This window comes from Pezoporus wallicus, unplaced genomic scaffold (assembly GCF_028554395.1).
Source record: "Pezoporus wallicus isolate ANWC-B61680 ecotype Strahan unplaced genomic scaffold, APGP_CSIRO_Pwel_v1 contig_4816, whole genome shotgun sequence".
Taxonomy (NCBI): domain Eukaryota; kingdom Metazoa; phylum Chordata; class Aves; order Psittaciformes; family Psittacidae; genus Pezoporus; species Pezoporus wallicus.
The window spans coordinates 6066701-6088179 of record NW_026640990.1 but is presented as its reverse complement, the minus strand read 5'-3'; the positions used below and the strand labels follow the sequence as shown (position 1 = coordinate 6088179).

Sequence of the window (21479 nt, the reverse complement as noted above, 5' to 3'; positions counted from 1 at the left end):
CAGCACGTCATGCCGAGGATGTAACTGGGAGTTAGCCGGAAGGGCTGGGAGACTGCAGGGTTGGAGGAGGTATCGGTCAGAGCTTGGTCGGGCTTGGGGGCCGAGTTATCGGTCAGCTGGTGGTGAGGTGTTGTATTCTCTTCCCTTGTTATTTCCTTTATCATTATTATTATTGGTGGTAGCAGTAGTGATTTGTGTTATACCTTAGTTACTAAACTGTTCTTATCTCAACCCGTGGGAGTTGCATTCTTTTCAATTCTCCTCTCCATCCCTCTGAGAGCAGGGGGAGGGCAAGAAAAGGGGGGGAAGTGAGCGAACGAATTACTTGACTGGGTTTAAACCACGACAATGTCTTGTATTCATCTTGTCACTGACTGTGTACACCCAACCCTCTTCCTCTTCCGTCACTTGCGATTGCCAAGAGTCCAGTTTATGTCAGAGGTTATGTACAGTTTATGTGAGAGCCCTAAATATTCTCAAATTCCTTCCTTGAAATTCTTATTCCAGCACTTAAGCTCTGCTGTTCTTTCTGTACAAAATTTCTCATTAAGGATGATAGCACCCTATCTTGTGTTACGAACTGGTAGTCCATAGTAGTTCAAATATGCAGTAATGTTTTCTTACTGTAGCATTCAGAGTGAGTGCCGAATTCAAAACCATCAGAGAGGTGTGTTATGTTCAGTTTTCCCAGCATGGATTATCCGTATGTTTACACATGGAATACTCATAAATATAAATAGACACATATGTGTCTCAGGTATTTAATAAATAGTGGATCATGTAAGTAATACAAAAAATTGCAAATCTCGTATTGCATAAAGCAGCTTTCCAGGAGAGAAAACAATTGAATAACTAATTTTACTGTCCTCATTATTATGGTGACATTTTATTCTCCCCTCTCCCCCCCCCCCCCCCCCCGATTTTTGATGCTTTATGTCTGAAAATTACTATGGTTTATGGTTTGTGATTTCAGGTATAATAACTCAATAACTTCTTTCTCCTTTGAAACTTTGTCCTTAGTCTTTAATACCTGGATAAGTTACTTTTCTGAATTCTGCAGTACCAGTAATTCAAAACCTGGGAAATCTGGACTTCAGAGAAAATCACTTTGGAAGAACTCAATGCTCAATGGCAGTGCACTCTTCTGGCTAGGAAAATAGGCTTTCTACAAGAAAATTCTCATTGTAGCCATGAATAAATTTTACTAACCTGGAAAAGGTATATACATTATTTAAAAGAGGGGAAAAAAATGAAATAAAAAAATCTTGACAACATCTGGGCAGAGGGGCTCAAAGACGAGCCTACTTGCACTCTAAACTCTGACCCAGTGGTCTAAATCGTGTCACTTACAAATAATGTGACATACCTCAAAATTATGAACCGTTCTCCCCTGTCACAACATCTTCTGTTCCATGTTTTATAGAAGAAAAAAAACAACCCTGTATTGGAAATGTGAAATGGTCAAACATTCCCAAGTGTGTGTTCACCCAGGAAGGAATGGTGTCCTACTACCATGAATCCAACTTTATGATCATTAGGGGGTGGGGGGGTGGAAATTGTAAATAATGTTTAGAAAAACTTAAGAATCACAATGTATTTCTTTATGTTGTAACCAAGTATTGTGTACCTTTAAAAAGAAAGAGATTTCTTTTATCTGTAAATCTCTCACTGAATCAAGGCTATTATTAATTGCCTCAAGGACAGTGTAATCCTGAGAATCTAAAGTTACTCTGTTTTAATACCTTTTCTGTTATCGTTCCTCTAATAAGAATGTCTGTAAGTTTTTCAATTAAAGTAAGGTTTTGGTAGGTTTTTTTTTTTTATTTTATGGATATCCATTCACAACAAAACGTGATTTTCCTTCCACACTGCAGATTTTCAAAAACTTTTTATGAAAGCAGCTTCTTACTATCTCTATTTCCAGGAGTAAAGCTGAGAGACTTCATCACATTGTTAGTCTTTGCCTGAAAATAAATTTTTCTTTTCCTGCTTTACCAGCATACCATTATGCTCACCTTTACTCCTCAAATTGACTACCTGTTTTCTTGAGGAAATCTAGGTGTATTTTTCATCACCAGCTTTATATTTCTTCCAGCATGTGCACCAGCTTTGAGTTCCTTATTTCTCACAGTGTTACCTCATAGAAAGTACTGTTTTCTTCAGTGAGGGAAATTCGTGTGCTCTTCAAGTAATGGAGTGCTATTTAAACCTTTATTCAAGGCTGATGTTGGAAGTCTAATGGCTTACATACCACCTTCTGGCCACAGAGGTGCTTTCGCAAATGCTACCAACCTATGCAGGTGGATTTGTTTAATTTAAGTAGTGCCATTATGGCGCTATGGACTAGAAATAACAGAACTCTGCAGTGTCCCTGTCAACAGATCTTGTTTATAAATAACTTGACAGTAAAAAAAGACAGTGAGAACATGCAGCAATTCTGGATTTAAAAAATTACATTTGACACGACTGAAAAAAGGGTTGACCAGGGTTTTTTTCTGCCTCACTTTTGGTAAGGTTTTCTGATAGTCCTTCTCTTATCATGTCTCTCTTCATATATCAGGCTTTTGGGAAACTAAGAACATCAGGATTTGTCTCTAATTGGAAGTCTAGATGTCAAGCTGGTAGTAGATCATTCAGTAGCAGATCTGTCACCAGTTGTGTATGTGTCATGGTTTAAACCCAGTCAGGCAACTTGTTCACTCACTCCCAGTGAGTCAGTGAGTGGTGCCGGGCTGACAGCAATTGAGGCGCCCCCCCCCCGCCCCGGGGCTTTCCCCTCCCGGACGAACTCCTATGGGTTGAGACAAGAACAGTCCAGCAACCAATGTACAACACAAGTCACCACCGCTACCACCAACTACAACAATGATAAGAGAAAATAGCAAGGGAAGAGAATACAATACCACCAGCCAAGAAACGAGTCCCCCCTGGAAGCCTGTGTCCTTCTGGGTAACTCCCAGTTACCCCTCACCCCGGGCATGACGTGCTGTGGTGTTTAGCCTCTTTGGCTAGCCTGGGTCAGGTGCCCCATCTCTGCTTCCTCACAGCTTCCCCTCCTCCGTGGCAAAGCATGAGCCTCACAAAGTCCTTGGTCAGGGTAAACATCACTTAGAAACAGCCAAAAACATCGGTATCACCAGCACTATTCCCAGGCTGGAAGTCAAAACACAGCACTGCACCAGCTACCACGAAGGAGAAACATGACTGCTACTGCTGAACCCACGACAGTATGGAATCTAGTTCTGTATATTTTTAGTTCTTTAAAATGTCAAGGTACTTAATAAATTCGAGTTTCCCTATTGCATCATCAGAACAAGTACTATTTTTTTAAATAGTTCATAACCCCAATAGTTTGGTGTGCCTGTGTGCAGTGTTTTTGTAATATGAGTACAGTTGCTTTTAATGTTTGGTTTTGGTTGTGTTTGTTCATTATACTTTTTTTTGCCTTTTTTATGAAGTTATTTATAATAAAATTCAGAACTTATGATGAAGAATATTTTTTAATTATATCGTGGTAAATGGGAAGGAGGAAATAAATGTGAAGATCTGGATCGTATAGACAATTCCTCTTGTCATAACTTAGACAATGTTTTTGATGGAGTTGCTGATGCATGGCTGAAGAAATTAGTACTCAAACAATATGTTTCCAAATCAGATTCTTTCAGAAGAACCTAAGAGAACATACCGTATGCACAGTAAAAGTTGGCCCAAATCACTCATGTTTTGGAACTTATGAGGAAAAAATAAAGTAAAATAAAGCAAGAGGGAGGAACAGAATTAAGAAAGCATATTTAAGAGAGAAGGCTAAAAATAGAATTTACATTTTTCCCAGCATATATAGTAACTGAAGGATAATAGTTTAAGGTTTGTGGAAGGCTTATATGCTGAATAAAATGGATATGTATTTACCTAATGTTGTTAGGATTAACTTTCCATTATGAGGCAATAGGTTTATGTCAGTAATTGATATCTTCTTCCTATACATCTGCAGGTGAAATAAGACTGCCCTAAGTAAACATCACAAACAGTAGAAAAGGATAGCAGATTATCATAATGTACATATGTATTTTCATGTAATAAACTGGTGTTGCTTAATTGGCGGTTGAGGTGGCAAAAAGGAACAGACAGTGACATTCGAAATAGTGCCATGTAAACAAATAAATAGCACATTAGGGCCACTTAATTTTTTCTTTAATGCAGGAACTTGTGCTCCTTGATAGAATTGAAAAGTGACACATTCAAAACTGGTGGAGAGGTGCTCTTTCCCTCCCAGAGTACACAGCTGACTTGGAGCACTGTTTGGTGTCAGTGTAGCAATAAAAATCAGCAGGATTCTGAAGCCTCCTACTCCAACTGACAAAAAAATGTTAGGTTCTACTAGATCACCTGTATTTAATGTGGAGATGTGAGGGTAGGTGTATGAGTATTTCTGGGTAGTGAAAAGCAGTAGTAGGAAAGTAGAAAGTAGGAAAGTAGAAAGTAGAAAAATGCTTTGATTCTAAAAACTGAGGCATGCATTCTCATCATGCAAAGATTTCTTGTAAGACACCTTTGCTAGCAGCAGTAACACAGTATTAAATACCAAAGAGCTTCCCTAATGTCATGGTTTAAGCCCAGCCAGTAACTCAGAACCATGCAGCCGCTCTCTCACTCCTCTGTTTCTTCCCTCCTGCTCTTGGCAGGATGGGGAGGAGAATCTAAGGAATGTAAATCCCACAGGTTGAGATAAGCACAGTCCAGTAACTAAGGTATAACACAAACCCACTACTGCTACCACCAATAATAATAATGGTAAGGGAAATAACAAGGGGAGAGAATATAAAACTTGGAAGGAAAAAAAAAAGCCCAGGTGATGCACAATACGATTGCTCAGTACCCGCTGACTGATACCCCACCTGACCCAAGTGGCAGTCTGTGCCTTCCGAGTGACTCCCCCCAGTTTATATACTGGCATGACATGCTGTGGTATGGAATACGCCTTTGGCTAGTTTGGGTCAGGTGTCGTCTCTGCTTCCTCCTGGCTTCTTGTGCCCCTCCTCACTGGCAGAATATGAGAGTGTTTTAAATGTCCTTGATCTGGGTAAGCATAACTTAGCAACAACTAAAACCAACAGTGTGTTACCAGCAATGTTCTCAGACTAAAGCCAAAACGCAGCACTGCACCAGTTACTAAGAAGGAGAAAAATAACAGAACTGAGGACACTTAAGTACCAACTTAAAAAAGCCAGTGCTTTAATTAAAGCATGACTATTCTGAACTAGTCAAAGCTGTCTGACTAGTTGATTTTAATTAGCATTCAGTAACCAGTGCACTGCTAGAACAGGACTGACTTTTGTTTTTCAGACATTATTTTAGACCAAATTATAATACATGTTTGGCGTTAATACGGAAGTTACTAATCACAAAAGAGAATAATCCATTTCTGTATTCTTTTTCCCAGACACCCGAGGAGCTAGAAGATGTATCTGACCTTGAAGAAGACCATGATGCACGTAGTCGTACAAGTATCCAGACTGAAGGGAAAACTGACAGGGTATGTATTATACCAGTTGATTTAAAAAATAATTTGATGACAGGAAAAATGCTAATGGTGATACTGCTCCTACAAAGCCACTTAAAGGCATGCAGCAAGTCATTAAGATCTTTTTCAACTCTTAATAGATTTGTGAAAATGTGGTGAGGGCATAAAAGTGATGTGTATGATCTGAAAGAGTGAAAGACAGTGTAATTAAGTGGTAAATACTGGGTGAACATGTAAATTAGAAAAATTCTTAATGAATAAAATTCTACCATGTTACAGTTTCATAAATGTATCTTGGTGTAATAGAAACTAGGTTTCTATTGGTCTTATGCCATTGAAGCCTGCAATGCAAATTAACAAAAAATAACCTCTATGTACAAGAAAATTCACATGCACAAAAGAGAAAGGGATATATATCTGGAAACTTAGCCATTGCAGTGCATGAGTTACAGACATTTCCTGCTGTGTTCAAGTGTAAACCTATTCTGTAATTTATTTCTTAACTGGGGAATTAATAAAGAAATGTGAAGAAATTCATGCAGTATTGACAATTTCAGTGTTTCTGGAAGTGCTTAATCAGATTTTCCTGTTGTATCCTCATTTAATCTAAGGACTTCACTACATTACAGTTTATTGTTTTAAAGGCCTATTGTTTTTAAGAGCCTGAAAGCATTTCTGAGATAGCAAAAGGTTTCTTAGTACAAAATAGGTGCATTTAGCAAACAATATTCTTTATGTTTCAGTTTTAAATCATGTTTCAGCAAAACTGTATGTTCACAACTTTCTGAAGTGAAAAGATCCACGGGACCAGAAATGTCTGCTTCATTATTTGTTTACTTAATACCTAGAACAATAACATTTCTCTCACATTGGATTAATTGTAGTATTATTCCCATTATGGAAATTACAAATTATAGAACTAGCTGGGAAAAAGCAAAACTTCTCAGTATAAAAAAAGTTATGTGAAGAAAATGGCATTTTAATTCACATCTGTTTTTCAGGACACATAGTTTTTAATTCAACAAAACCAAATATTTTCTTTATTAAGACCCAATAAACATAATTGGCAATTTAAATATACTAGTGGCCCTTTTCAATTTAAATTACTTTTCGGAAATGTTAGCACATTTTCTGCATGTTACAGGCTGAAATTTCTATTGTAGTTAAGAAGGCAAGGTTTTCCTTCAAAATGTTAACCACATACGATGCTTTCAACTTGTTTGGAACAGGTACAGATGCTTGTGCTTGCGTATTTTCGTAAATACCCCATAATGAAAGCACTTGAAGATTTTCCTCTTACTGGGAGAACAGAAGTTGAAGTTTGTAGATGTTTACTGTTACAGTGTAGTAACAAAAGATCCACTAAAGCTTTAAAAGATCATGTTTACATATGTGGTCTTTCACTTCTCAGTTTAAACAGAGTACTACTTTGAAGGGAATGGGTTTTGGGAAAAAAAAAAAAAACAACCGATAAGTAACACATACTTCCAGATGACTACATGAAACAGTAAGTAAATGCTGAAGACTGTTGTAGGTAGGGAGCTGGGTATTGAGAATCAGAGGCATAGTTTATTGCTGTGGAGAGGTACCTTTGGCATATGGTTTTCTGTGTCTTACACACATAATATGTAATTTGTACTGGCAGTGAATTTGGTGGGGAGGTGGAAGAGACCATTATTTATAGATAAACTATGGTTAATACATCTGAAAAAACACCAGCAACAATATTTTAACAGTATAGGATGTGCATTTTTATTTTTTTCTTCTATTTCTCCCCAAAATAATACAGTTACTGTAAATGTTCCTTTTGGGGGTATCTAGATAGCAGTCATTGCTTAATGCCTCATTCTATATATTTATTTGGGAACAATTTTCCTATATTTTAGACTATATCAGGGCCATAACTGGTGCATTACACCCAAAATTAATAGAAAATTATAGCTTGGACTAAAGTAGGTACATGTCCTTTCAGCCTAAATCAACATATTGACAAAACCTTCATGAACATTTTTCTTAAACAAGTGTTTGAACAAATATATTTTCTGCTTCAGCAAGCATGAGCAATGATTTAAGGCCTCTTTTTTTTGATTGCTTTTTGATAATGGTATTTGAAGATTTATACCTATGTCGTGGTTTAATCCCAGAGAAGGTGCTCAGTATACAGTAGAGCCATCAAGACAAACAGGCCAAAAGATCTTGCTTCCTGTGGCAGAGTTATTATGAAGGGCCAGGACTGCAATACAGCCACATAATATCTTAGCCCCTGTCTACTTATTACTAATGGTTTCACAGACACCACAGCCCCTGTTACATGGAAGTAATTTATTCAGCTCAACCCAATGATAGCATATAGATCTTAAAATCCAGAAGTGCTCAAGATGGAACAGTTAGCTCAGGACACAGCATGTTTAAACTATATATTTAATAATGTCCAGAGATTTAGTTTTAAAAAAGAAAAATACCCAGACGTAAAAGTTTTGCAAATCAAATTGTTTTATGTTTCAGGCAAAGATGACTCAACTGCCAGAGGCTGAAAAGGAAAAGATAGCTGAGCAAGTGGCTGACTTCAAAAAAGTCAAGAGTAAGCTTGATGCAGAGATTGAAATATGGGATGATACCAGTAATGACATCATTGTTTTGGCCAAGAGGATGTGTGTGATTATGATGGAAATGACTGACTTCACAAGGTAATTATGCAAAAAAAGGTATTTCAGTATTTATAAATATTGGAGGCCATTTTCATATTGTTACAGCATGAAATACGGAGATTTTTAATGTCAGGCGTCTTTACAAAATTGAGTAGCTAAACCAATGTAGTTAGTGTTGGCACACTAGCTAGTAGTACTGAAATGCTGGAAGGGAGGTTTGAAGTTTTGAACTATATTTGTCATAGAATCATAGAATAGTAGGGTTGGAAAGGACCTTAAGGTCATCTAGTTCCAATCCCTTTCCAATGACAGGGACGCCTCACACTAGACCATGTCACCCAAGACTCTGTCCAGCCTTGCTTGAACACTGCCAGGATTGGAGCATTTACAATTTCTTTGGTCAACATGTTCCAGTGCCTCACCACTCTCAAAGTAAAGAACTTTTTCCTTATATCTAACCTAAACTTCCCCTGTTTCAGTTTGGACCCATTACCCCTTGTCCTGTCACTACAGTCACTAATGAAGAGTCCTTCCCCACCATCCTTCTAGGCCCCCTTCAGATACTGGAAGGCTGCTATGAGGTCTCCACGCAGCCTTCTCTTCTCCAGGCAGAACAACCCTAACTTTCTCAGCCTGTCTTAATATGGGAGGTGCTCGACCTCCCTTATCATCCTTGTGGTCCTCCTCTGGACTTGTTCCAATAGCTCCATGTATTTCTTACGTTGAGGATGCAAAACTGCACACAGTACTCCAAGTGAGGTCTCAGGAGAGCAGAGCAGAGGGGCAGGATCACCTTTGACCTGCTCCTCATGCTTCTTTTGATACAGCCCAGGATAAAGTTGGCCTTCTGGGCTGTGAGCGCACACTGCTTCCTCATGTTCATTTTCTCATCAACCAATACCCCCAAGTCCTTCTCCACAGGGCTGCTCTGAATCTCTGTCCAGCTTGTGCCTGGGATTGCCCTGACCCCCGTGTAGGACCTTGCACTTGGCTTAGTTAAACTTCATGAGGTTGGCATTGGCCCACCTCACAAGCATGTCAATTTCCCTCTGGATGGCATTCCTTCCCTCCAGCATATCAACCGAACCACACAGTTTGGAGTCATCAGCAAACTTGCTGAGGGCACACTCAATCCCACTGTCCGCATTGCTGACAAAGATGTTGAACAAGATCAGTCCCAACACCGATCCCTGAGGGACACCACTTTTTATTGGTCTTGAGTTGGACATTGAGCCATTGACCACAACTCTTTGTGTGTGGCCATCCAGTCAATTCTTTATCCACCCATCAAATTGATGTCTCCAGTTTAGAAAGAATTATGTAGTGTGGGACAGTGTCGAACACTTTGCACAAGTCCAGGTAGATGGCATTAACTGCTCTGCTCCTGTTCATCAGTTCTGTAGCCCCATCATAGAAAGCCACCAAATTGGGCAGATAGATTTCCCCTTAGTGAAGCCATGTTGGCTGTCACCGACCACCTCATTGTTTTTCATGTGCCTTAACATGCTTTCCAGAATCTGCTCCAAGATTTTGCCAGGCACAGAGGTGATACTGACTCATCTGTATTTCCCTGGGTCTTCCATTTTCCCCTTCTTGAAAATGAGGGTTATATTTCCCTTTTTCCAGTCATCAGGCACTCCACCTGACTGCCGCAATTTTTCTAATATGATGGACAGCGGCTTAGCAGCTTCATTCATCAGCTTCTTCAGGACCATGGATTGATTTCATCAGGTCCCAAGGACTTGCGCACATTCAGGTTCTTAAGATGATCTCGAACCTGATCCTCTCCTACAGTGGGCCTAAGTTCTTCATTCTCACAGTCCCTGCATCTGCTTTTGGCAGTGTGGTCAGAGCACTTGCCAGTGAAGCCTGAGGCAAAGAAGTCATTGAGAAAATCAGCCTTCTCCAAATCCAGGGTAGCCAGTTGTCCCGATAGCATCCAGAGAGGGCCCGCATTGTCCCTAGTCTGTCTTTTATTTGCTACATACCTATAGAAGCCCTTTTCATTATCTTTCACACCCCTTGCCAGACTCCATTCTGACTGGGCCTTAGCTTTTCTGATCTGGTCCCTAGCTTCCTGGACAACATCCCTGTATTCTTCCCAGGCTTCCTGTCTTCACTTCCACCTTCTATAAACTTCGTTTTTCCCCTCTAAGTTTTCTCAGCAGCTCATTATCCATAAGTGGAGGTCTCCTGGCCTTTTTTGCCCCATTTCCTTCTTGTGAAGACACCAGTGCTCCAGAGCTTGGAGCAGGTGATCCTTGAATATCAACCAGCAGTTTTGACCCCCCCTGCCCTTTAGGGTTTTGTCCCAGGAACCTTACTGAGCAGGCTCCTGAAGAGGCCAAAGTCTGCTCTCTTGAAGTCCAGCACAGTGAGCTTGCTGCACACTTTTCTCACTGTCCTGAGGATCTTGCACTTGACCATCTCATGATCTCTACAGCCAAGGCTTCCCTGGAGAATCACATTTACAATCAGCCCCTCGCTGTTGGTGAGCACAAAGTCAAGCATGGCACCTCTCCTTGTTGGCTCCTCTATTACTTGCAAGAGGAAGTTGTCTTCCGCACAACTGAGGAACCTCCTGGACTGCTTGTGCCGGGCCGTACCATCCCTCCAGAAGGTATCAGCATGTTTCAAGTCCCCCATGAGAACAAGCACCTGCGAGCATGAGGCTGCTCCTATCTCTCTGTAGAGTGCTCCATCCACAGAGTCATCCTGATCAGGCAGTCTGTAACAGATCCCTGCAGTGATGGCCCCCATCGCTGTTCTCCCTTTGACCCTGACCCACAAACTCTCTGTTGACTGATCACCTGTCCCCAGATAGAGTTCCATTCTTTCCAGACTACCACTGACATAAATAGCAACTCCCCCTCCCCGTCTGCCTGGCCTGTCTTTATTCTAAACAGCTTATAACCTTCCATTCCAGCACTCCAGTCATAGGAGCCATCCCACCATGTTTCTGTGATGCCAATGATATCATATCCCTGTAGCCATGCACACATCTCTAATTCCTCATTTATTTCCCATACTACTGATGTTTGTACAGAGGCATCTGAACCAAGCTCCAAATAAAGCTGACTCACATTGGCTGAAGCGGCTGGAATAGCTCTGCATCACTCCAAGCACTTATTACAAGTGCTGGCAACTGAGTGGGAGTGTGGCGATGGATCAATGATGCCCTCTCCCAACACATCTAGTTTAAACAAGCCTTGACCAGCCTGGCAAGTCTCCTGCCAAAGAAGCTCTTGCCCTTCTTTGTCGAGCAGCTCCACCAGCCTCCAGTAGATCTGGCCTCCCATATCGAGTCCCATGTTCCAAATAACCAAACCCCTGACTGTGGCACCACCGTTCTAACCATTTATTAACCTGCCAAATCCGCCTGGCCTTTTCAAGGTCCTCCCCTTTGACCTGGAGGATTGATGAAAAAACTATCTGAGCTCCAGAGCCCCTAGCCACCCCTCCCAGGGCTCTGGAGTCCTTCTTAATGTTGTCCAGGCCACTGCTAACTGTATCGCTAGCACCCACATGAACACTAGAAGTATGTAATAGTCAGTATTACATGCCTAGACCAGGCAGCCCCTCAGCAACAATCCCTGATCCGAGCCCCTGGTAGGCAACACCTCCCTCAAGACTGAGTCAGGAAGACACATGGGTGCCTCTGTGCCCTTCAAAGTAGAATCACCTGCTACTATGACCCGCCACTCTTTCCTGGGTGCACCAGCAGTGGTCCTCTTTACTGGTGCATCAGCAGGTTGTTCATTTGGTGCGGTGTGCGTTTCCTTGTTAGCCCCTGCAGCGCTGTGAAGTAGTTCTACGTGGGGAAATCAGATTTTGGAGGAAGACCCTTGCTTTTAATTGTCCTCTTCCTTCTTTTTTTGTGTTGTTTTTATATTTGTTACTAGCTCCCAGCTTCCTGGATTAATGCCCTCCTTTTCTGTGTGTGCTATGGTGGACGCTTGTGGCCCCTGCACAGTTTGGGCCTGGAGCAAGCAGTCCAGTTCCCTCTCAGCTTCCCTGACATCTTTCAGCCTACTGACAGTGTCCCGTAGCTCAGGCCCTGCTATAGGAGGACCTCCACCAGGGCACACCGAGTGCATCCGTGTCCATTACGCACTCCTGCCTCCATAGACAAGTGGAAGCATCAACTACACTCAGAGGTCTGTGCTGCAGCCTCCCCTCTCACTGGCTCTGTCTGGTTCCAGAGCTGCCACGGCAGGGGCAGCCAGAGCAGAGCTCCCAGACCGGGCCCTGGCCCTGAGGCGAGTGCACCTCATCTTGCAAGTGGGCCACGGTGCCGGCACCAACTGCCACACCACGCCTTGTTCCAGCTCTCCTCGTTGCTCGCACTCCCCTGAGCTGTGTTCTATTCGCTCAGGGCAGTGCCGTCCCTCCTGTCACCACCCCCTGTGAGTCCCTGCTCATGTCAGCGAAGCTGCGGACTCCTGGGCAGGTCCTGTTGAGGTCTTGAGGCTCCCTTGGTGGCTCTTGCCACTCAGAACTGAGGCTCCTGGACGCCTTGCTCCGGGATTGAAGGCTCCTCTATGGAGATCTCCACCTCATCCTTAATTTGTGGTTTTTTTTTTTCTTTTCATTCTTTTATTCATTTGGTTGGTTGGGAGTTCTGCACATTTTTCAGCACTTTATTTCTGCTCCCAGTGCAAGGGAAAAAGTAACAAAATTATTTGGATTTAAACCTGTAGTATTGTCTCATCAGTCATTCTACTTATACCATATCATGCTGTCAGGCATAAAACGTACTATACAGGGCATATGTCTGGCAGTACATATTCAAACACATGCATTTTTATATCATATTATTTGCTTTTGCTTTCATCAGAACTGTATCATTCTGCTATATGTAGTTTTAAAGAATTAAGTGTCCCCTAACAGACAGCTTTGTTGTCTGACTAGGTTGCTCAAAGCCCCATCCAGCTCGGCCTTGAACACTACCAGGGACGGGCATCCACAGCTTCTCTGGGCAACCTGTGCCAGTGCCTCACCACCCTTGTAATTAATTTTTTTTTCCTAATATCTAATCTAAACCTACCCTCTTTCAGTTTAAAGCCATTCCCCTTTGTCCTGTCACTACAGCCCCTGCAAAAAGACCATCTCCACAATTCTTGTAGGTCCCCTTTAAGTACTGGAAAGCTTCTCTGAGGTCTCCCTGGAGCCTTCTTTTGTCCATGGCGGGGGGGTTGGAACTAGATGATCTTAAGGTCCCTTCTAACCCTAACTGTTCTATGATTCTGTAACAAGCCCAACTCTCTCAGCCTCTCTTGTGTCTGGAGCCGCAGAGCTGAACACAGTACTCCAGGTGGGATCTCACAAGAAGTGGAGTAGACCGGGAGAATCACTTCCCTTGACCTGTTGGCCATGCTTCTTTGGATGCAGCCCAAGATATGGCTGGCTTTCTGGGCTGAAGGCACACATTGCTGGCTCATATTGAGCTTTTGGTCAGCCAGCACCCCCAAGTCCTTCTCCTCAGGGCTGCTCTCAATCCAGTCTTTGCCCAGCCTGTAGTTGTGCTTGAATATTGAAGAAATAAAAGATTCTGACATTTTGTATTTGTTGCATCAGAAGCTACTCAGGCAAATAGTAAAATTTCTGTATTTGAGTCACTTGTTACCTAAGCTGATTTCTGTTTTCCTTCAAATGTATTCCCTTGCATTCATTTTTATTTAATCTCAATGAATGCTTTTGAAAGCTGTAATTTTTCAAGGTCGTCTTGGCATCTGAGTGTGTTTGTTTGTCTGTATTATCCTGACCTGTATTATACTGCGTGTCACTTACCATCTTTCTTTGAATATGCATAAGAGGTGCTTTATTAATTTATTCAAAGAGGCTGGGTATTTGCAGAGCACCTTATTGGGTCAGGATCTATTCAAAAGTGCCTGTCTGCATCTGATTTGAATGCCTGCTGTGCAGAGCTGTAAAGAAGAGGGTTTATTTGTTTTCTGATACCTTAGGGATTCACTCAAGATAGCAGAACTTCTGGTTTCTGTGGCTGGAGGGAGTTTAAACTTAATTTTCATCTTCCAGAGTATTAGGCTATAAATTATCAGGAATTGTGGGAGATGCTTTAATACCGTCCTGTGGATACTTTCCTGTGCAGAAGAGGAATTTAGTTGGCTAGCATTTAGGGATTCCAATTGCTTTTCTGAAAACTTCATGTGTATTTGTCTGTTAAATATTCATTGGATAGTTTGGGGACAGGAAGATGAGTATGAGGTTTCTCTCCTTTCCACAAAGCCATCATCTCTATGGTCCTCACACCCAATGTATGCTGTAGCAGAGCAATTATGCAATTTCTCAGTGAGAGGTGGCAATAGACATGGGCATGCATTTCTGCGCGCTGAAGTCAGACTTGTCCCAGATTCTTCCAGTGTGATGAGTGCTTGGTTGGTTATGTTATGGAGAAGGGAAAGGAGGATTTCAGTTCTTGGTTCAGCTTTTGAAAGGCTTCTGTTTCCTGGGTGAGGACAAGATACAAAGGTTCCTTTGTTCATAGTTTTTTGTACTGGCCATCATATATGACTTCATGATGAGCATCTTGCTTTGTCTAGATCCCATTTTGAATTACTTAACTCTCATTTGTAGGGTTTTCTGCTGTGTAACAGTGCAATGTGTGTGATGTATTTAAGTGCTGAAGATGTATTTAAGTGCTGTGATATTCACTTAGTTGCACATAACTACAACTTTGCAGTCTTAGGTGCCTGACATCTGACATGCTGCAGCTGTATGAACGCCACTGCTGACTTGAAAACTCAATCCAAAACATAATGAATACTGGTTTCAAAATCCAAGTTTGTTTTGGTTTTGAGTGTCCACTTTTGCAGCTGTGACAGACCCATCCTGCTGTGTGGGAATATACTGGTTTAAAAGAAGAGCTTCTTTCTTAGCAATGAAGGAGTTTTATTCCTTTAAATTGAGCTTTTAAGTAATCATAATTCCTGGAAAGAATCTGTATAAACACAGAGCAGTCAATTAACTTCCTGCTTAGACTTTATTGTATGTGACATTGTTTTATTGTATTGATAGGTGGTATCTAAATGAAAGATTAGAACAGAACTGGCATCTGAAAAAGCAGACTTGTAGGGAAGAGGAGACTATTTTGGATTTGGGAAGTAGGATCTATCTGGGAAGCAGGTACTGTGCACTGTATTTTAGTTTTAAATCTTGGCCTGTGAACCACTTGGTTCACCCCAAATGAAAGAGATCTTACAGAGTTTTAAGATTAAAGAAAGTTTCATGGAACAAGGAACTCTGAAGCACTTACAAACAACTACATTAGTGTGCGACCAGCATACATGACTCAGAGTTTTCGTAAGAAAAGCTGGTTACAATTCTTTAAGCAATTCAAAGCTGTCATCTGACTTCTGGAGTTACTATTTTTCACACCTGTGTTTACAGAAACTGAGCAAGTAGCTAATAAACAGGCTTGGATACATTATTGATCTAGTGCCAAAATACACTAATTTTTCCTCTCAATGAGAAAAAAACTATATTCCCCAAGCTTTCTAACCGTTTTAAAATTACATCATTATTGGAAAGAAGCCTTGCAGGGCTTTTGAAATAACTGCTTTTTTATGTGTTCATCTCAAATACAAGCATGAACTGTGTTTTTAAACACATTGAAAAGTGTGGACAAAATTACCCTGAAGACGACACTGAGTTAGGGAGATACACTTGTCTGTATATGTTCACACCAAAAAGCAATGCTGCTGCACAGGAATCTCTGTTCTCTGACAGTGTCTTGGAATGTGCAACAGGCAGAACTACTTGTAAAAGGAATGGAAGGTTGAAAAAATAGGCATTTTTGTATTTATAAACATACACGTGTGCTTACATGATTTGAACTTTTTTTCTTCCTTGTGTCCTGTCACATTACATTTTCCTGGTGCAAAAGCATGAATATTCACTGGAAACATCTAATTATAAAAAGGAGCCGGAGCTTTTAATTTTATGGGGGAAATGTATTTAACCACATGGGTCAATCACATGTCAATGTTCTTTCCTTTTGCTGTGTCTTCTGTAGAGGTATATAGCAAGAAATTGCCTCAGCTACTGTAATAGTTTTAATAAAAATTTGGTGAAGACGTTCTAATTTCTCTGCTGATTGGCTAAAATGGTACAAGAGAAATCCTGGGGTTGTGTTTTCTTTTCCCCCTACACTTTGTGTAAATAGAACAGTTTTGTTTTGTTCTGTTTTTCCATTGTCACAGTGGATTTGTAATTAAGGGGGCATTTACCAGGAAACAGACACAAATCTCCTTTTGCTCATATAAAGGAATTCATATCTAATTCAAGCAGTACTTAGGATCAGGACACTGTCATTTTTAATTTATATTGACAAAGTAGCAAGAAAGGGTCAGTTGTTTAAGCAGAAAGGGAAGTCTGTCATGAACTTGTTGAGAATAGTTGTAGCAGGCAACCTTACTGTTTGAGCCTTGCTCTCCAAGGCAAATTCCTTTATAATAACAGAAAACTACAGGATATGTTCAGTGCAAGTATTTCACAGCATTTTGCTGATAGGAAAGATAGTACCAGGTCCTCAGATGAGATTTGGACATACAAGGCAGAGCATGCTGCCGTGTCTGAGGTGATTTTAAAGATACACAAGGGAGAGACCAGCTTTGGTAACTAACTTCTTCTAGGCTGTTTCACAGAATGTTCTGAGGGCATGCAGTCCATGGATTCAGGATTCACAGTGCCTGGTTGAAGTCTCCATGACAATCACTTTCAGTGTTCTGTGGTATAAATGGTAAATGAGAATCACCGGGCTTTTATGCCTTTTATCCATTCTGTAGGTTTGTTGAGATTCCAAAGGGGGCCATATGAACACTTTTTTTTTTTTTTTTTTTTAACGTGCAGCTTTCAACAAACTGTTCAGAAAAGGTCTTATATTTGCTCTTGATACTTGACATTTGCTTCTAAAATGGCATCAATATCAGAGTTAATATTAGAAAAATAGTAAAAATAGAAAAAGAAATTAAAAAGATTTAGAAAAATAAATCTAACAAAGTCATCCCAGAAAAGCTGTCCTCCTTTATCCTTATAGTAAAGCTAAATACAATTCTGCTTATACCTCTTGTACTTCCAGTGACTGCAGCTTAGCCTGAACTTTTCCCTCTGTAGTTCTTTTGGTTAAGCTGCTGCTCAATCTAGCAAGTCTCCTAACCTGGTAACAGCCAGTCTTGAGTCTTAATTCATATGTTCTCCATGATATTCTAGTCTTTGCTGAGGAAAATCAAGAGGAGGGGATCTAAAAAGATGATGATAAGTCAAGATGGCAGTTCTGTAGTTACTGGGATTTGAAGAGACCATGGGACAAAAGGATGATGATGGAAGAGGAGAGAAGAGGGATTCTATTCCTACTCAAGTTTGTCCATGAAGATTCTCACCATAACATACTATGTGATTTACCTTTCCTTGTGTCCGTTTACACTTCAGAGGTACCCATGATCCTGCTAGTTTCCCTTCAGCAGCCAGATGCTTCTGAAATAGCTTTTCCATTGCACCCAAATATTCACTGACTTCCATGTCTTTTTCTGGCCTCTCCTAGCCCTGAGATTTCTGTCAGTTTCAACCAGCTACTCTCACCCATTTGGAAATCACTCACTGGTCCCAGACCTCCTGCTCTTGTCTTCTCTCTGGTCATCAACCCAGCTCTGTCACTGCTGCAAAAGACAGTGGTACCATTATTGCGAAAAACCCAGACCTGACTAAGTGCCATTACATCTACAGTTCCACTTCAGATACGTAGAAAACTTTCCCTTTTACCTACCTCCATTATTTATGTCACAGAATTCATAGGTCAGCATTATTTTATTAAGCAGTCTGGGATGCTTTCGAGAATCCATTGCTGCTCAGTGTTTGATCATAAGATGCATACAAGAACAAACAACTTTAAACTTAAGTATTTTATCAAAAATCACCCAAAGGCTGAAGGCTGCAAAAGTTTCTCAAACGGTGTTGTCCAGCTGAGTCATCAGAAAGGACAGTCATTTTAGACAAAATTACTTTGAGCAAATTAGGTGAACCCTCTTTAGGGTTCTATCTTAAGAGCAACTTTTATTAGAGTTAATTATATGAAGTTGTTTTTAAAATAGATTTATTTCTAAAGGAAGTTCAACTTAGTTGTGTGTGCATAGTGAATGTATTTTACTATACATACTTTGGTAAACAGAACCACCAGAATTTACTTGTTACAACAAAGTAGATGAAGCATATAAATTTTACTATTAAAATGAGCAGCAGAACTGCATTAACTAGAGTGTGTAAATACTATTTAAGATTTTCCGTACTTGCAGGATACTGACTGTCCTTGCAGAAGAACTACATGTAGTAGCCTCAGGAAGTTGTTACCCTCAAGTAGAAACACGATCTCTCCGATTTGTGATGAATTGTTGAGATGCGTCAAATTAAATCATACCGTGTAACACAGAATCAGCTGATATCAGTCGTTCTACTTGAATGTCACAGAGCTTCTAAGATGTATACAAATCCAGCTTATGGAAGTGAGGATTTTGAAAGCAAAAATCCTGGGTCTGTCCTCTTGCCCATCTCAAAAGATTTTGACTGAGTCTGAATTTCATGCATTTTTTGCAGCCTCCCATTTCTTCTGCATCATCTCTGTTGTTCCTTTAACCACAGCGTTACTACATGCTTCTCACTTCTGCTGCATCAAACAAACCACCTGCCTTCACTGTCAAAACCCTTAAGCACATTTCTCACTCAGTCCTGCTTCTGTCTCCAGCTCATGATATTCCTAATACCACCCTATTCCTTTAACACCTACTAGTTTTTTTAAAATGAGTCAGTGCTGTGCTTTGGAAGTTCATTATTCTAATGTATATCACAGAAACATTCCAGGTTGAGAAATGGACACTGGCAGGCATGTTAGTTGCTGGGGTCACTTATTGCCCAGCAGTCCAGTCTCATCTCATTGACTGAAGCTTTGTTTCTTCAGCCGCTGCTCTATACATAATATGCTCCAGCCCCAAATCTCTGGACGCTCACAGAGGACCCAAGATTCATACTCCCATCCTTAAAATGCCTTCCATGGAGACTTGCTCCCTAATGTGCCCCAGGACAGAGGTGAGGCCTTAGCCTTTAGGTCTGCATATCCCCAACATTTTAAAGATGAACCTGAAGACTATCTTGGAGCTGTCGTTTCTTCTCTGTTAGCTTGCACGTTCTTTGGCAACAGGTTGCCTAGCAAGTACTCCAGTGGGTCCACAACAGTGTCAGATTTATGGTAGTCATTACTGTGATGGCTGATGAGCTATCTTCTGCTTTTTTGAATGTCTAGTTGCACGTTATTGTCACTGTTCCTTCCCAGTCACTCAAAGTCTGAGCAAATTTCACAAAATTTGCAAGAAGTGTTCTACCACTAAATTCCTGTTGGATTGGAGTTAGCTGATGTTTTCTCCCTTTATGGAAAGGGTAAATTTCTAAGCCTCTGAAACTGTTAATTGACAGAGCAATCATACTGGGAAAACACAAGCTCTTCAGCAAAACACTCCCAACTATTAGCTTCTGCCCCCAGAGACATAAAGATTGTAAAGGAGGAGCAGTTCAGGCAGTAATTTAACAGCTTTGAGACCAGTTTTTCACAGGCAAATGGGAAGCCTGTGGCAGGGCAGTCTCCCTTGGGCATGACAGACCAAGGAGAAAGTGCTGGGTAATCTTACAGATGTTAAGGTTGTGCTCTGTAGACCTTAACCATTTAGCAAGGGTGGGCAGAGCTGGTGTCAGCTCCCTTCTAACAAGAGGAAGCTGAGCACCCCAGAAGTAGTAGCTGCATTCTGAGTTGGTCCTGCAGGGTCTGTTAGCACCATCACTCTGACTGGGGCCACTTTTCCTCGGTCCTTTTTCTTGGTCCATTCTGGTGGCTCAGGCCCACCCAGTAGTCAGACGGTGTCCAAAGTGGATATGAGGTCATGGTCAGTACGTATTACAGTTTGTTGTTCTTTAGATAATGTTCAGGAAAATGATGATTTTTGTAGCGTTTTCCAACTGGCACATAATTGAGCCACATTTTGACCTTTAATGGCTTGATGCAAGACTTGTTTTTCTGTTTATTTTGCTCAAGCTGTTGTTGGGTAATAACACCCAGCAATGTCTCCTAGAGAAATAAAGAAGTAATTAAAAAGGCAGAGCACCTCTCCCAGCTTTTTCCCCACTTTAAAATGTAGGCCTATTCTTATGGAATTTATTTGCTATATTTTGTACATGCTATATATTTTTTTCTATAACCCCATATGTTCCGGTTCCTCCTGAATTAATTAGCAGAAATTAGAAGCTTAAACCTTTGGAGAGTTTCCAAGAAATAAAGACAGGAAACTTTTGCTTTTATCAGCCCCTTCCTTAGAAGTGTAGGCACATCAGTGAATTAATTATGACCAGAAATTTTACGTAAAGTATTAGTTGCCTTTTTTTCCCTGTGAATTTAATGCTGATTCAACTGAAAGCTTTGCTTCTACAAGAGATCACTCACATTCAGAGTATGATGAACACCCGTATTTCTCTTGACTATTTATCGTCCAGGGGTGAAAAAAAAATGGCTTTATGGCACTTACTGAACTGTTGACCTGGCTGGTATTTGTGAAATAGAAGACTAGAGTCTAATTGTCAAGGTAGAGTTTGTAAACTTCATAGTACCTGATATGTAAAAATAAGTAGTAACTGTTGAAATAGAGAAGACAAAGAGTAATTGCAGGTAGTGAAACAGAAGAGAGACAATTCAGTAGGATGTTATTTCTTAGAGTGCTTTTGATGCTGTGTAGGCTTTGCAGTGCTGGTCACCACAGTTTGCAGATACTCTTGACAGGATTGCTCACAATTACCAGGATGAGATGAATCTAATAAAGTGGTGTCATTTTCTGGGCTGCTGCTCTTATCTAGTGAGGAGGGAAGTGGACAGTTTGGAGGAAGGATTGTAGTCAGGGGCTTCTCTGCCATCTTATTTCCTCTTCTTCACCCTTAGAAGAAACTGTCTACTTTGTATTTCAGGGCTTCTTTATCAGAATGTAAAACATGAAAACATTTTGGTGCAGAAGTTGTATTTTCCACAGCAAAGAGATTTTTATCTAAGAACCAGTTACTTTAAGCAAATTACCTTATTTTACGTTCATATGTACAGGCATTGGAGAAAAATATGGCTTTCGCCTTTCATGTTCTGGACGTATCCCATATCCTTGAACATGTAAATGAGGTGAAGGCACAGCACACTGTATAAAGCAGATTTTACAGGGGGACTTAGCCATATCCAAATCAGCTTGAGGCTCTCCAAATTGTGTGCGTGGCCT

At 40.8% G+C, this 21479-nt stretch overlaps 1 protein-coding gene across 1 annotated transcript in view; it reads left to right on the top strand.

The window, feature by feature from the left end:
• CTNNA3 (catenin alpha 3) overlaps positions 1 to 21479 on the top strand; it is a 379762-nt gene that overhangs the window by 314586 nt on the left and 43697 nt on the right. Inside the window, exons 10-11 of the mRNA XM_057421525.1 lie at positions 5441 to 5533; positions 8027 to 8208. Coding sequence (XP_057277508.1) covers positions 5441 to 5533; positions 8027 to 8208 — 275 coding nt within the window. The remainder of the gene's footprint in view (positions 1 to 5440; positions 5534 to 8026; positions 8209 to 21479) is intronic.